At 35.3% G+C, this 13,290-nt stretch overlaps 1 protein-coding gene across 2 annotated transcripts in view; it reads right to left on the reverse strand.

Moving 5' to 3' along the window:
• LOC144638842 (delta-1-pyrroline-5-carboxylate synthase-like) overlaps nt 1-13,290 on the reverse strand; it is a 28,162-nt gene that overhangs the window by 14,168 nt on the left and 704 nt on the right. Inside the window, exons 2-5 of one of the 2 annotated variants that reach the window (XM_078498133.1) lie at nt 12,280-12,420; nt 10,983-11,087; nt 6,233-6,385; nt 2,000-2,014 (exon numbers count right to left, since the gene is read on the reverse strand). In XM_078498133.1, coding sequence (XP_078354259.1) covers nt 2,000-2,014; nt 6,233-6,385; nt 10,983-11,087; nt 12,280-12,420 — 414 coding nt within the window. The remainder of the gene's footprint in view (nt 1-1,999; nt 2,015-6,232; nt 6,386-10,982; nt 11,088-12,279; nt 12,421-13,290) is intronic. The other variant, XM_078498141.1, reaches the window with a different exon arrangement.

Genomic DNA, 13,290 nt, shown 5'->3' on the forward strand with positions numbered 1-13,290 from the left:
ATTGACCCAGAAGGGTATTTCACTATAGCTCCCTATTTGCAGTACCAAAAGAAGCTTAAAATGACTTGAACCATTTTACACATGCACAGTTGCCATCACCTGGCTGAACAAATAATTATGCAAATGGCACCTTTTAAGTTGAAGTCAAAAGGCATTTTTAGAAAGATACAACTTTGGGTTCTAAGGAACTGTTCCCATCAGTCTACATTTACGATATTAAGTGTCAACCCCACCTTAGTCTAGACAAAAATTATTTGATTGTGTTAGGACCTTAAGGCATTAGTTATCACGCCCTACAGCCTTGACAGGGGCATACCTCTTTTTAAAATAGGGGGAATGGTAACCACATAGAATGCGACTAAATGATTAATTTTAAGACAATATTGAAGAATAATCCATTCCTTCAGAGATTATTAATTTTCTATGTATGGGATTCTGCTCTCATAAATGACTTGAGTTCCACAGGAGTTGGGTAATATTTTGTTCACCCCTGTGAAACTGGGTTTATATCAGAATTAAGGTGTTTCTTACAAGGGAAGAATTTTCAAAGGCATGCAAGTTACCTTCAATTAAGTACCGGTAACATTAAAATGGTTGTTTTATCAAAACAGAGAAATCAAGTTTTACCCAATTTCACAATCTCCTCACTACTAGTTGGGGCCGCTAGTAAGTCTATCATGTTTTAATAGTATTAGCTAATCAACGTTTCCTCATAAAGGTTTTTTTCTTAACCTAGTTGGTCTGTTTACACATGTACTTATATGTACTTACAAACTTGTCCTTATATATATACAAGACAATGTCTGTGCAGACATAGTAAGTCATAAAAAAATCTTCTGCTTCCTTTGCTGTGTCAGAAAGTGAGAAAAATATTATTTCTTTATTCTTTTTTTTGATTATTTTTTGCATCAAAATTTTACCATCGAAATTGAGCCGACTCTCAAAATTTTAGGTGTTTCATTGGACCAGGATCTGTCTTTTAAGCCTCATGTCACAACCATGCTGAAAAAAGCGTACGCTACGATAGCTGCATTACGTAGGATTAAACGCCTAGTTCCTAGTTCAGACGTTATTATCTCTCTGTATAAAGCCTACGTGTTGCCACATATTGAATACTGCTGCCCACTGCTGCTGGGAATATCTAAAACTTTGAAAAACTCCATCAAAATGTAATCACTTTGCGATTAAGTCGCGGCTGAATCTCAGTAACTCGGCCATCTATGATCTATGCCTAGCCATGGCTGCTATGGACACGCTAGAGAAGAGACGTATCGTGCAATCACTCATTTTATTTTTTAAGTGCTTTAGACTTGATGGCCAAAATTATATTTCCCATTTTTTTAAAACCCAGGTTAACTACTTATAATTTACGAGGTAGAGGCTCAAATGTTGTGCAGCCCCCATATAACAGCCTTGTCATGCACAAATCCTTTCTGTATTTAATTGCTCACTTGTGGAACCAGTTGCCAGCTAGTGCCAAATCTTCGACCACCTTGGCACATTTTCGAGCTCGTTTAAATGGCATGAAGTTTGCTGGGTGCCAGTGCATGAACTGTATATAATTGTATTTTTATTTTTATTTATTTTTCATTTATTTATCTATTTTTGTACATATATATATATATATATACATATTATTATGCTTATCTTCTAGTGCTAACTTAAATTTTAAATATTAGGATTAGTTGGATTCATTATTTAATTTTATATTCATCTTAGTATCTCTTTTAAATTCTGTTTTTAATGATTTTAATGTAATAGTAATTTAAGTAATTTTATTGTAAATAGTTGTGCATTTTTAACATGAGCCCCTGGCTCGGGAGACTGGGTAACCACTCCCAACGTTAACGACTTTAAATAAAATACCTTATACCTTACCTTTTGCAGAGAAAGGACTTAAGATATCAGAGAAGCAAGTCACAGGTCTACGGTGTAATCTTGTGAAACAAAATAAAGAGTTTTATTTATAGTTTTACTTGTGAGTGAAAATGCCACTTACCGGTGCTTTCCTCATCTTAACAAGTTTCAAGGATATGCATGTAAGGGAAGGAGACAATAATTGTATTAGCAAGGCTCAAATGTACCTTAAGTAATTAGAACTGGTGTGTTAAAGGGCAAGAAAACTTTAAAGGACTATTCTATACCACAAGTTGTTGAGAATCCCAAATGGTAGGAGGGTGACCATTTGCTTACTTTGAACCCTGGGCTACTTAATTTGAATCCTGCAGTCCCTGAACCATTCAGCCACAGCTGTTATTTTATTTCCCATCTGATCATGATATAAGTAAAGTGAAGTGAAAAGAAAGGAAGGGATGTGAAGGAATGTAAGGTAAATGTAAGAAACTTAGTTCTCTCACCTGAGGTGGTTGGTATGGTGGGTATTCGCATTGATGAAGGGATTTTTCCAAAATGTCTGTTTTATACAGCATTAAAAACACTCTGAGAACACTTTTGAACACTTATAATTGATAATGGTGGGTAACCCTCCTACCAAGGACATTTTTCGCTTTAACAGAGATAAGCGTGGATACATGCATGTACGTTTTCACATTTGTTATAATCTGTTAAGTCCAATTGGTCATACATACAGTATTTATGGAGCTTTTAAATGTACTGGTTGCTAAAATTGAAAAGTAACCTGGGTCATCATTACAGTACTATCAAAATGTAATGGTAGAATTGGACTCCAAAGCTTCTGTTTGGTTTCCAGTGTGTGCTTTACGAAAGAAAATTTGCTCACTTTTTATCAAATTGTTTCTGACTTCTATAAAAGAAAAACATGCCCATGTGAAGACTGATGGGAACAATGATAAATAGATGACAGTGGCTTGAATAGGTGTATGTGGAACCGAGAAATAGAAACACTTTAATTAACTGGTGTAAAGTTAAAATACGAGTCCTAACAGACTAACAGTAAAGATGAAAAAAAAATTATTACTCTTGCATACAAGAATTTGTAACATCAATAACTGCTGTTACAAATTATTTGATGTTACAAATTAATCACTTACAAATTATTTGTAAGTGACCCCTGATCCCAGAGTTTGAACCCTTAACAACTCGACTGACATAATATCTTCATGTGTCTACATCAACATCCATCCAACCACCACAACTTCAACTCCGGTCCGTTTCTTCATATAATTTATGCTCAGTTACTAAACACAATAGGCCTTCCTATTACTTTTTTTTCTTCCTTTTCATTTTTACATGTATGCTGCGCGTCTCTTCTACTTTACAACATTAATTTTCCAAGCAGTTAATGTTTATTACTCTGCCACCCATTTAAAACACTACATGTACAATTCGGCTGGATTTGAGATACATTAATTTAATATGCATCAATTTTGATCTCATATTTATGTTGCGATGGATTAATGACAGTTATATTATTATTGATAAAGATGAAATGTTTGTCACAAGTGCGGAACAAAGGAAAAACTTGAGTCCCATGACAGAATTTGAGCCCATGACTTCCCAGATACTGGTTGGGTGCTCTAACCACTGAGCTACAGAAAGACTTAAATTGGTGAGCTAGTCCATGTACGTAACATGTATACCAGGATCAGCAACGTGGAAAGCATCATGATAAGTGTGTAATAAATAATAAAAGATGGTCAATTAGGTTATATTAATGATCTATGTTGGAATTATTTGAACCAGGTTGGAACACATTAAGCTTAAAGACAAAGTTACCTCCAACTGTTTTTCTTTCAAAATCAATTGCAAACAGAGCTGCATTCAGGGAAGGGTTTGAGGAAGTGTTTAGAAATTAACTTGTATATTACAAATACAAAAAATCTCGATGATTTGGTAAGTGCAGAATGCAATATGGAACAATTGAAAGTATGATGTTTTATATATGTTCGTGTTTATTTGCTTTATTTTACTTTTGGAAAAACTGTTCACAGGCTACTTGTATTCTTTCCCAGGTGTTCCTTACGCTAATCTTTGCAAACGTAACACGACACTTTTGTTCATTTGTAACAAAATACTTTTGTCTTCCTTGAAAATGCGATAACATGAAACTTTTGTTTTTTGTTTGTTTTACGGCGGCATCGATGACATTTGTTTAATTTAATTAAGTTACGGTTTAGACTGCACGAAAGACGATTCTCGAAAACTAAAGAAACAAATCTAATCAAAAAACATATTTTTCGACAGGTTTTTTAAAACGCAGTACAGCTAGGATATTTGTTTCCTGGTTATCAGGTGTTCACGCCGAAAATCCCGGTGCAAGTTTTTGCATACCTAATTACGAAAGCGCTGTGAAAGTCTCAAAATCTAATTTAATTAATTTGCGGTTTTTACTTGGCGCCAAGAAGTCTGCAGGAAGCCTACTGCAAACACGCAATACAAGCGATGTTCATGATAGTTCCAGAAAACAGCGTAGACTAATCTGCGCATGCGTTTGGTGTAAATTACGTTGAGTAGTACCACAAGGAGAGCAAAGGGTTTTCTGAAACAAATATATACGTTTGAGATCTTCATATGAAAGTAACGTAGATGTGCTCCAGGTTTTACCTAGGGGTACGGTCAGGTGCTCCCCACCCCCACCCCCTCCACAAGGAATAATTAATTAATTGATATTAATTAATTAATTGGTGATTAAAAGTTTACACTGTAGCGCTTTAGGGGTTTAGGGGTTTATCACACGACTGCCCACCAAACCATCACAAAAGTGCATTCTGCACTAAAAAGAGGTAGTTCTGAGGAAAATCAAAGAAAAATGGCTTAAAACTTAACATAAAGTGGTCAAGCCTTCAGTCCTTTGTTTACTGTAATTTTGCACTATTATATTTTATAGCAGTTTTAAGTCACTTTTATACCTAAAAATGCTCAAGAACAAAATTTCGAATTAACTGCTTTTTTTGGCTTCGTATAAAATCACTACTTTTTTAACAGGTTACCTTAGGCTGTTACTTGAAAGTTGATCACCTTGATTGACTCAATTTTGCTGCCCCTTGATTCTAAACAGCTTAAATTTCTCTTAACAGGATTTCTGAAATTTGTCTTTAGTTAAGAAGCAAATAAAACAGTTTCTTTAATCAACTTGACACATGCATGTACTCTGATGTATACTTAACTACGTATTTGTAGTTAAGTTACCACCCCTCGTCTCGTTTTTCATGAGACGACACTCTCGTCTCGAAGGACGACAGCCTCACCTTGAGAGCCAAAGGTTCAACTTGAAAGACTTAAGAGTCTTTTTTCGTGAGAAACAATGATTCAGAAGCAGAAATTTTGGAATCAACTACAATCTATATCTTGCGAGAAAACGATTATAAGCTCTTGCGGAGTTTTTCACCGTTTAGTCAACTTGAGTTGGAAGATTTTGTCTGACTCAAAAGGTTGCTGATTTGTTCGCATTGATTGTTTTGTCTTTGTTCACTCATATGAAAACTTTCAGTTCAGTTTGAGCACAAGTGTTTTCGACAAGCTAATAGAGACCTTATCTTTTCTGTTACATAATTTACATGAATTTGCATGTTGTGTGCCTCCTAATGTCATTGAGAGCAGTACGTGGCTTTCTAATTGAAAATTGTCACGTTGCGAGATTTTAAAAACTGCCATCACAAATGCAATTAACGTAAAAATCAAAGATAAAGAGGCTAAAAAGCTGCAACTGCCACATTTTCACAGGTTTATATTGAATGTTGTGTGCGGGTCTGCAAACTTGAGAGTGTTCAGGTTGGAGTTCATTAATAATTATTATTAACTTACTGCAAAACAAAAATGGTGTGCATGTGTCGTTACGTGACTGTATAAACAATTTTCATACAAATTCTTCGTGTTTCCAAATATGGTACTTGGCAAAACTGAATATTCAAATATGAGTTTCTGAGGCTGTATAAACTTGGTTAACAAAAATCATCAGATTTCTGTCTTTTTAAATAAAATTGGCAAGATGCACCAATACTTTGTGCATGCTATTAATAAGATATATTTTCAATGCACATCATCATCATTATCCAATAATTATTTTTTTTATTGTTATTATTATAATTACTATTATTTCCCTAAAATACCATGGCCATAATCATATTACGGCCACAATTCCACTCACCCTTTTTGGATAATCAACATGATGTCTCATCGTGCCAGTAGGCTAATGATTATAATGATATATCAGCACCATGCACCTTGTTGGTCATCTACCATCTCATATCCAGTACACACTTGTGTAATAACTGTTACGCAATGTATATCATTGCAACAGGAATTCACTTACCCCTGCAAGATCGTAATCCATATCAGGAGGTGATGCTACAACATCATTCTCATTGATGATGGGAATGCAGTTCATTGAGATTAACTCTTCCACTGTTGATCGTAAGTTATCCAGTGAGTATTTATCATGTACATCCTGCTTTGTTATTAGTACCTGAGATATAAACAAAAACCAGTGCACATGTAAGACACTCTTTTTTATGAAGCAACAATCCATGAAAATAGTATAAGACCATTATTTCATTCAACTTTTGTTCATTCAATGATATTTTTGAAGAGAAAAGTGCAGGTATAGCAGTAAATTTAAGCATTAGAAAATGATCAGTCAATCAGATATCTACATGTACATGTATCTATAGCTGACATGTTCTACAACTTCTAAAATCACAAGTTGTTATAGAATACTAGTAGAGCAAAGAGAGTTAAAAGTTCTAGAGTTTTTAAAAGTGTGTTCTAAAATGTCTAGAGTGTCAAAAGTAGTTCTAGAATAGTTACCGGTAACTCATCTAGCAAACTTCTATACTCGTTTTCAAAATGTAAGATTTCTTGAAAGTACATTTTAAAGAATGTCTTAAGAATGTCTAAAGTTCTAGAATAGCTAGCATGTCTATAATTAAGGTCTAGATTTTCTACAGTTCAGGGCTCGAGACTAACGGTAGCCAACTAGCCAAAGGCTAGTAGAAATGCTGTTTTGGCTAGTAGGTTCTGGGCTTTCACTAGCCAAAATGGCTAGTGGAAATTTCAGGCATTTTTGTGAGAAGAAACCACAAATTATAAATGACTCTGAGAAAACAGATTGAACTAACAAGCTTAGGGTTATGAAAGCACACAAACAGTTACTTTTTTGGACTCTCAAGTGACGAAAGTGACAAGTGAAAGAAAACTGTAAATTGTTTTTGCTAATTTTTAGCCAGTCTGGGAAATCGAGCATAATGTACAGTAAATGTAGGTTGTAACGTTAATCAGTGATTGGGAAAGGTTGCATGAATTACGAGGATGAGAGGTCGAGTACCTGAATGATTTAAAAAAGCTTCCCAGTACACATGTAAGATGCGGACTTCTAATGGATAATATCAGATATTATTATTCAACAGATGCGCGCGCTGCCCATATATGGTCAAAATGTTAACGATATCTGTCATCCGTACATAACAGATATCCTACGATATTTGTAGGTTGCGAAGATTCATCCGAAATCTTGTAAAGCGCTGCTTAATTACAGTTTTTCTATGTGCAAAATGTGTTTCGTTGACAATTTGTTGAATAATAAAACAATTATCCTGCTCAATCTTGCGGAATATCGTCTGATTTTAGCCCACTCGGCCTACGGCCTCGTCGGCTAAGTATCAGGCGATATTCCGCGCGATTTCGCAGGATAATTGTTAATTATTCTGTGGTGGCTAGGAGCAAAAAAAGCAAGGAAAACATGGCCAATTTTGTCCGATTTCTCATCCAACTTGGCTTTTGTCTCAGGTGGTTTAGTAAAAAAAAATGAAAACCATGCTCGAAAGTTTCTGGCTAGTAGAAAATTGGCTTTGGCTAGTGAAATCATAGCTGTCACTGGCCACTTGGCTAGTTAGCTGAGAAGTTAGTCTCAAGCCCTGACAGTTGAAATTTTTGTTTGGTTTAGAACTTCAGTACTTTTAATCAAAGGTCTCTATGAGACTACGACTATTTTGCTATGGTCTATCTGTTGGCAGTCAGTTGTGGTATGGAGTAGTCTTTTGCTAAACGGTGAAAGAGGCTTTTCATGTTGTTTAAGAGTGGAAGTCTTGAAATCTAAATTTCCCCTTGAGGGTAAGCTCCTGTATCTTTTAGCCATGGTTGGTAATGGATTTTCATCCCTTTGTACTTTGTATATTTCTAGCTGGGGGTCTGTTGCTGGAACTGGGCTGAAACGTTTGCCTTATACCAGACCAATTTTTAGTTGTTTTGGCAGCCCTATATCAGACTATGAAATTTTCTGCCTTCTTGGATATTTGGGTGACTCTATTCGGCGGAATGGCGGAACGGCGGAACGCCACGGTGGATGGGAGGAACATTGTAAAACGCGGAGTGACGTATTATCTTAAAACGCGGAATGTCTGAATATTGTAAAACGCGGAATTGTGAAACATTTAAAAAACTGGCAACAACAGCGACCAAAACAAACAATCAAAAGTAAAAATATAACTGCTAACTTTCTCATACGGCAATAAACGCTGTGGATCATGAATTGCCAACGGTGGGTATGTGAGTATATTGATTTAAACCAGGATAACAAGAGGCGACATCCGTTTCTAGTATATCTTAAAACCATTAATCCAAATTCAAAATTTTGTAACATTGAAAGGAGAAATGTTTATTCACTGCTTATTCACTGATTTACTTTCTATAATCACGCCCGGTAGCAAAAGGTAAGCTTACAAAAGGTAAAATATGTTCTACTTGTACACATAAATGTGCTTTTTTATCTCGAAAAAAGCCAAGCGAAACATAACGGAAATTCAAATACTCATTAGTGAACAACATTGAAATTAAAATAAATGGATTTGAAGCATGATTTTCACATGTTTCACGTGTCGTGGTAATCGCCGTCAAAGGCTGCCGGCTGTCGGCTCGTGTTTCCTCGCGCATATCCACGCGCGAGACTGGTCACATCAACTGTAGTCACAGATTGTACGACCGCTCGTAGTGAGTTTCACCGCTTGTCTCTCTTCTCTTCTAGTGACCGTTAAATTGAAACACGAAACTCCCCGCGAGGAGAGTTAATAGTTAATGGTGTTAGTAAATTGAGTTAATAATAACTGAAACTTGAGGCGTGTCGTATTGACATTGCGACAGACCGATTAACATTTGAAACTCGCAACGTAAACTGCCTTCGCTCTGATTCAAATCGACCCCAAACCGGCCAAAAAAAAGACACTGGAATGCAGGTAAATAAGAACATTTTTATTTTAAGATTATGTATAACTAATACAGCAATTGGGTCCCCTGTGAATTTGCGTTCTTAATCGTTTTAGGTTAAATATTAGTGCCCCTAGTTTAGTGTGTGAGACGCTTGTACCAGTCCAAACTTGCGTTCTTACGTTCTAGGTTACATATTAGCGTCGCTTTAGTCTGTGAAAGACTTATACATTGCCTTCAAGTGTTGACTGACGCTTTGTTCACCCACACCGAAAGGAAATCCCTTGAATTGAGAACGCGAATGATTATTTACTCGTGTTTAGCGTGACTAACGCAATCGATTGTCGCGAAAACAAATCCTTTAGGTTAAATATTAGCGCAACTTATACGTTGCCTTCAAGTGTTGACTGACGCTTTGTTCACCCACACCGAAAAGAAATCTCTTGAATTGAGAACGCGAATAAATGATTATTTACTCGTGTTTAGCGTGACTAACGCAATCGATTGTCGCGAAAACAAATCCTTTAGGTTAAATATTAGCGTGGCTTTAGTATGTGAAAGACTTGTATTAAACAGTACAAATTTCCGTTCTTAATCATTTTAGGTTAAATATTAGCGCCCTTTTAGTGTGTGAGCGCTTGTACCAATACAAACTTGCTTTCTTAATCATTTTAGGTTAACATATTAGCGTCGCTTTAGACTGTGAAAGACTTATGCGTTGCCTTCATGGGCTGAACCACTCACATTCTCGATTAGTTGTGTCATATCTGATTTGAGATACTCACGCATAAAAATAATTGTTATATAACGTTTATACATGTGACAAGTCACGTTTTTAACATGAGATCGCAAGTGTTGACGCAATACTAATAAGAAACCCTTTCATCACCCACAGCGGAAAGAAATCCCTTCAGAAATTAAAACAGTCCCTTGAGAAATTAAAAAAGTCCCTTGAGAGTTAACAAGAATGTGGTTCCAAATTTTGCCCCACATAACTGCTATTCTCCTACTTTCGCTTGTAAACAAGCAAAATAGTCGAAAAATGAATAGATCGGAGTATCTAAAGTTTGCAGTGTATCTAGCATTCTAGCAGTAAATAAGCTGAGTTCTAAAAGTTCTAGATTTTCAAATTGTAGGTTCAGTTTTAAGTGTCAGAAAACAAGAACTTACTCTATGTTATATCAACTTCCAATCTTAATGTTGAGTTGTAGCTAGGTTTTGTATGTTGATTTTCTTCTTTATTTCATAATTAATTGTGCAAAATTAATTATGATTTTGAGTAGTGCATTAATTTCTTGTGGCCTTTGTTTATACTTGGCAAAATACACTTTGTTCATTTCACACTAAAGGGCTTTTTCCATATGGTAAGGTGAAAACAACAGTCATGCATTGAACATCTGTCAATATGCCTGACACTCACAGTAGCAGATACCGACCTAAAAGTAGCATTGCAACTTGTACCCTATTTCAGTATTTTAACTATAATTTAAAAGTAACAAATTATATGTAACAACAACTAACTACTATGGGTTTTTTTCTGAGGAAGTTCTTCCCATGTTCTCCCAACATCCTGTGTGGACAAGTGTTGGTAAACCCATAGAAAGTGTGATAGCAATAAGCCAGCAAAATATTTTCAGACTGTGGCTGCACTACATGTACTGGCACTAAATGCAATTAAAACCTCCCGCTTCACATGTTTATCAAAAACTGAAAATTTTACTATTCTATTAATTTTGCCTGGTAACGGTGGAACAAAATTAGACTAAGTCTTGTTTAAATGTTAAAAAAAGGCAAGGTGACAATCATTTCATTGGAAATGCTGAATTGTACAAAGATTGACCAACATGCCATGCATGTGTACATACCTGTCCACAAGTCAGACCATACTGTTGGAACATTGCTTCATACAGTGATAACAAGCCTCCTTGACCCACAGCGGCACATGCGCGTGGCTCAATATATGGCCTTGACTAACAACAAATTCAAAAGAACATCACTGAGCATTAATTATTATTCAAGGTAAAGTTTTTCTAAGCATTAAAATGATAGAACTAATTATTAATGAAACTGTTTTTTCAATCCCATTCTCCCCTCCCTTTCCCAAAATTAATATGATAATGGGTCACATGACATGGTAAAAAAAAGATATCCTTAGCACATACAGAGGGGTGAAGGGGTGGAAGTTAGACTTCTTTTCAAAAACCTTTGAGAGCACTAAATCAGGGTTTAATAAGTACAGCACTGCAGGATTTTCACAAACTGAAAACTTTTGACATAGATTCCCAAGCTTTTATTTCTGAAGTAAATGAATTACCGGTATTTTGATCAGAATACTGTTCTCTTTTGCACTGCTTTTAATTAATGGCTACTGAGTTGTTCTCTTTCTTCTAACTGTTTGTTTATTTGGTGAGAGCCATTTTTGTGAAACAAACACCCAGGATTGAGTGATTAATCAATTTCAGTCATTCATTCTTAAAATGATGGCCAGAAAGAATTCAGCTTTTTTGGATTAATACACAACAGCCTAGCTAGTTTACATTGTGTCAAGGAAGCCAAAAGTTACAATGTATATGTTTAAAAATATCTTACTATCCACATAATTCAAATGTTGTAGTGAACCATAAAAGTTTCCAGACTTGATCATGCAGGTATAAATAAACAAAAAAGACAGGAGAGCTGGAGAACAAAACAGTGTGTTTTGATTGTAGGAATGGAAATTTACTCCATTGAAAAATAATATATGAGTGAGACCACATATGTTCTGTGATGTAACCAACTGTTGGCCTACTAACAGTCAGAACAGTAATCAAAAAACCTTTAGCGAGAAGGAAAATGGCACTCACTCAGTTATCTCAAGGGGCTATTTGCCTTGTTTACATGCTGCCTCACTCAGTTTGGCAGCTAGTAAAATCTACTCTTGCTCAAAGGGGTGCTTCATCTGTATTATCCTTATTGAAGTACACCATAACTTTATTTGTTCACTGATAGGCATGTTTGCTTATTTAATTTGTACAAAAGAGATATACTTTTCCGGATATCATTCTTTAGATTGGTTGTAAATACAGTCCAAAAGGAACAGGATTCGTATTTTAGGCATCGTATATACAATGTAACGGAAAGTGTACAAATTATTTGTTTGAAGTACTCCAGTTAATTGTATACCTTCAGGAAGTCTTGTGGTTTAAGTGTTTGACGTACACTCTGAGAGAGAAGTATCTCATGTCTCAGTTTCTGTTTTCCAAATGCTACTGCACCACTTGTGACTAACAGCATTTGCCGACCAGCATTCTGCAATTCAGACACCTGCAAAACATGAATTACAAGATAAACTTCTTTAAAAAATAGGCCACCAAGATTTGTTTTATTTTTTTTGTTTATGACAAAAAAAAATTATGAGGTTATTAGACTGATAGGTATTTAATTTTCTGGAGTGGAAAAGATTTGTTTCTGTAAATTATGTAGTCCTAAAGTAGTAATTTTTAGGTTTATCCAAAATCTTTCATGTGTGTATAACAAGATTGATTTGTTGTGTGATCAACAGCACAAAACAATTGAGTACAATCATGAACAGTAAGGGTAAAGCTTGGGGGTACTTAGTTTACTTGCCTTTGATTTGCACAAAAACTTTCATATTTAAATTACCGGTATGTTTTTATAATTGTTGTGAACAGACACTCTAATTATGTTGCGTGGTTCCAGAAAATGTCCAGACCAGATACTTCCGTACTGTAATCAAAAAATATTTGCATTCAAGAAGTAGTAGTACACTGTTACCCTCTCACATCATAGATTTTGTAATGTTGCCTGCTCAGAAACTTGACAGGAAACAGTTTTATTGTTTGATGTCATGTGACCTAAAAGTAGCCAATAAGAGCATGCACTGTCGGGTAAAAAATTCCAGCTATATACAACAATTAAATTAGGAAACACGGGAGAAAATAAACAGGTAATTTTTAAACAATTATCAGAAGAAGAAGAGTGCCTTTATTTAAACAGGGTTGCTCTTTCAGTAATTATAAATTACAAAATTACTGCTATCAATAAAGGCCCTATAAGAATAAAAACTACATTATTACATTACAATAAGGATAATATTTAAAACGACATTAAAACTAATTGAAAAGGGAATATGTAGCTGCTGTGGTTCTGTTTTACCTTTGGTACAATTTGCTA

Source organism: Oculina patagonica, chromosome 2, assembly GCF_052425735.1.
Source record: "Oculina patagonica isolate OP01 chromosome 2, crgOcupat, whole genome shotgun sequence".
Taxonomy (NCBI): Eukaryota; Metazoa; Cnidaria; class Anthozoa; order Scleractinia; family Oculinidae; genus Oculina; species Oculina patagonica.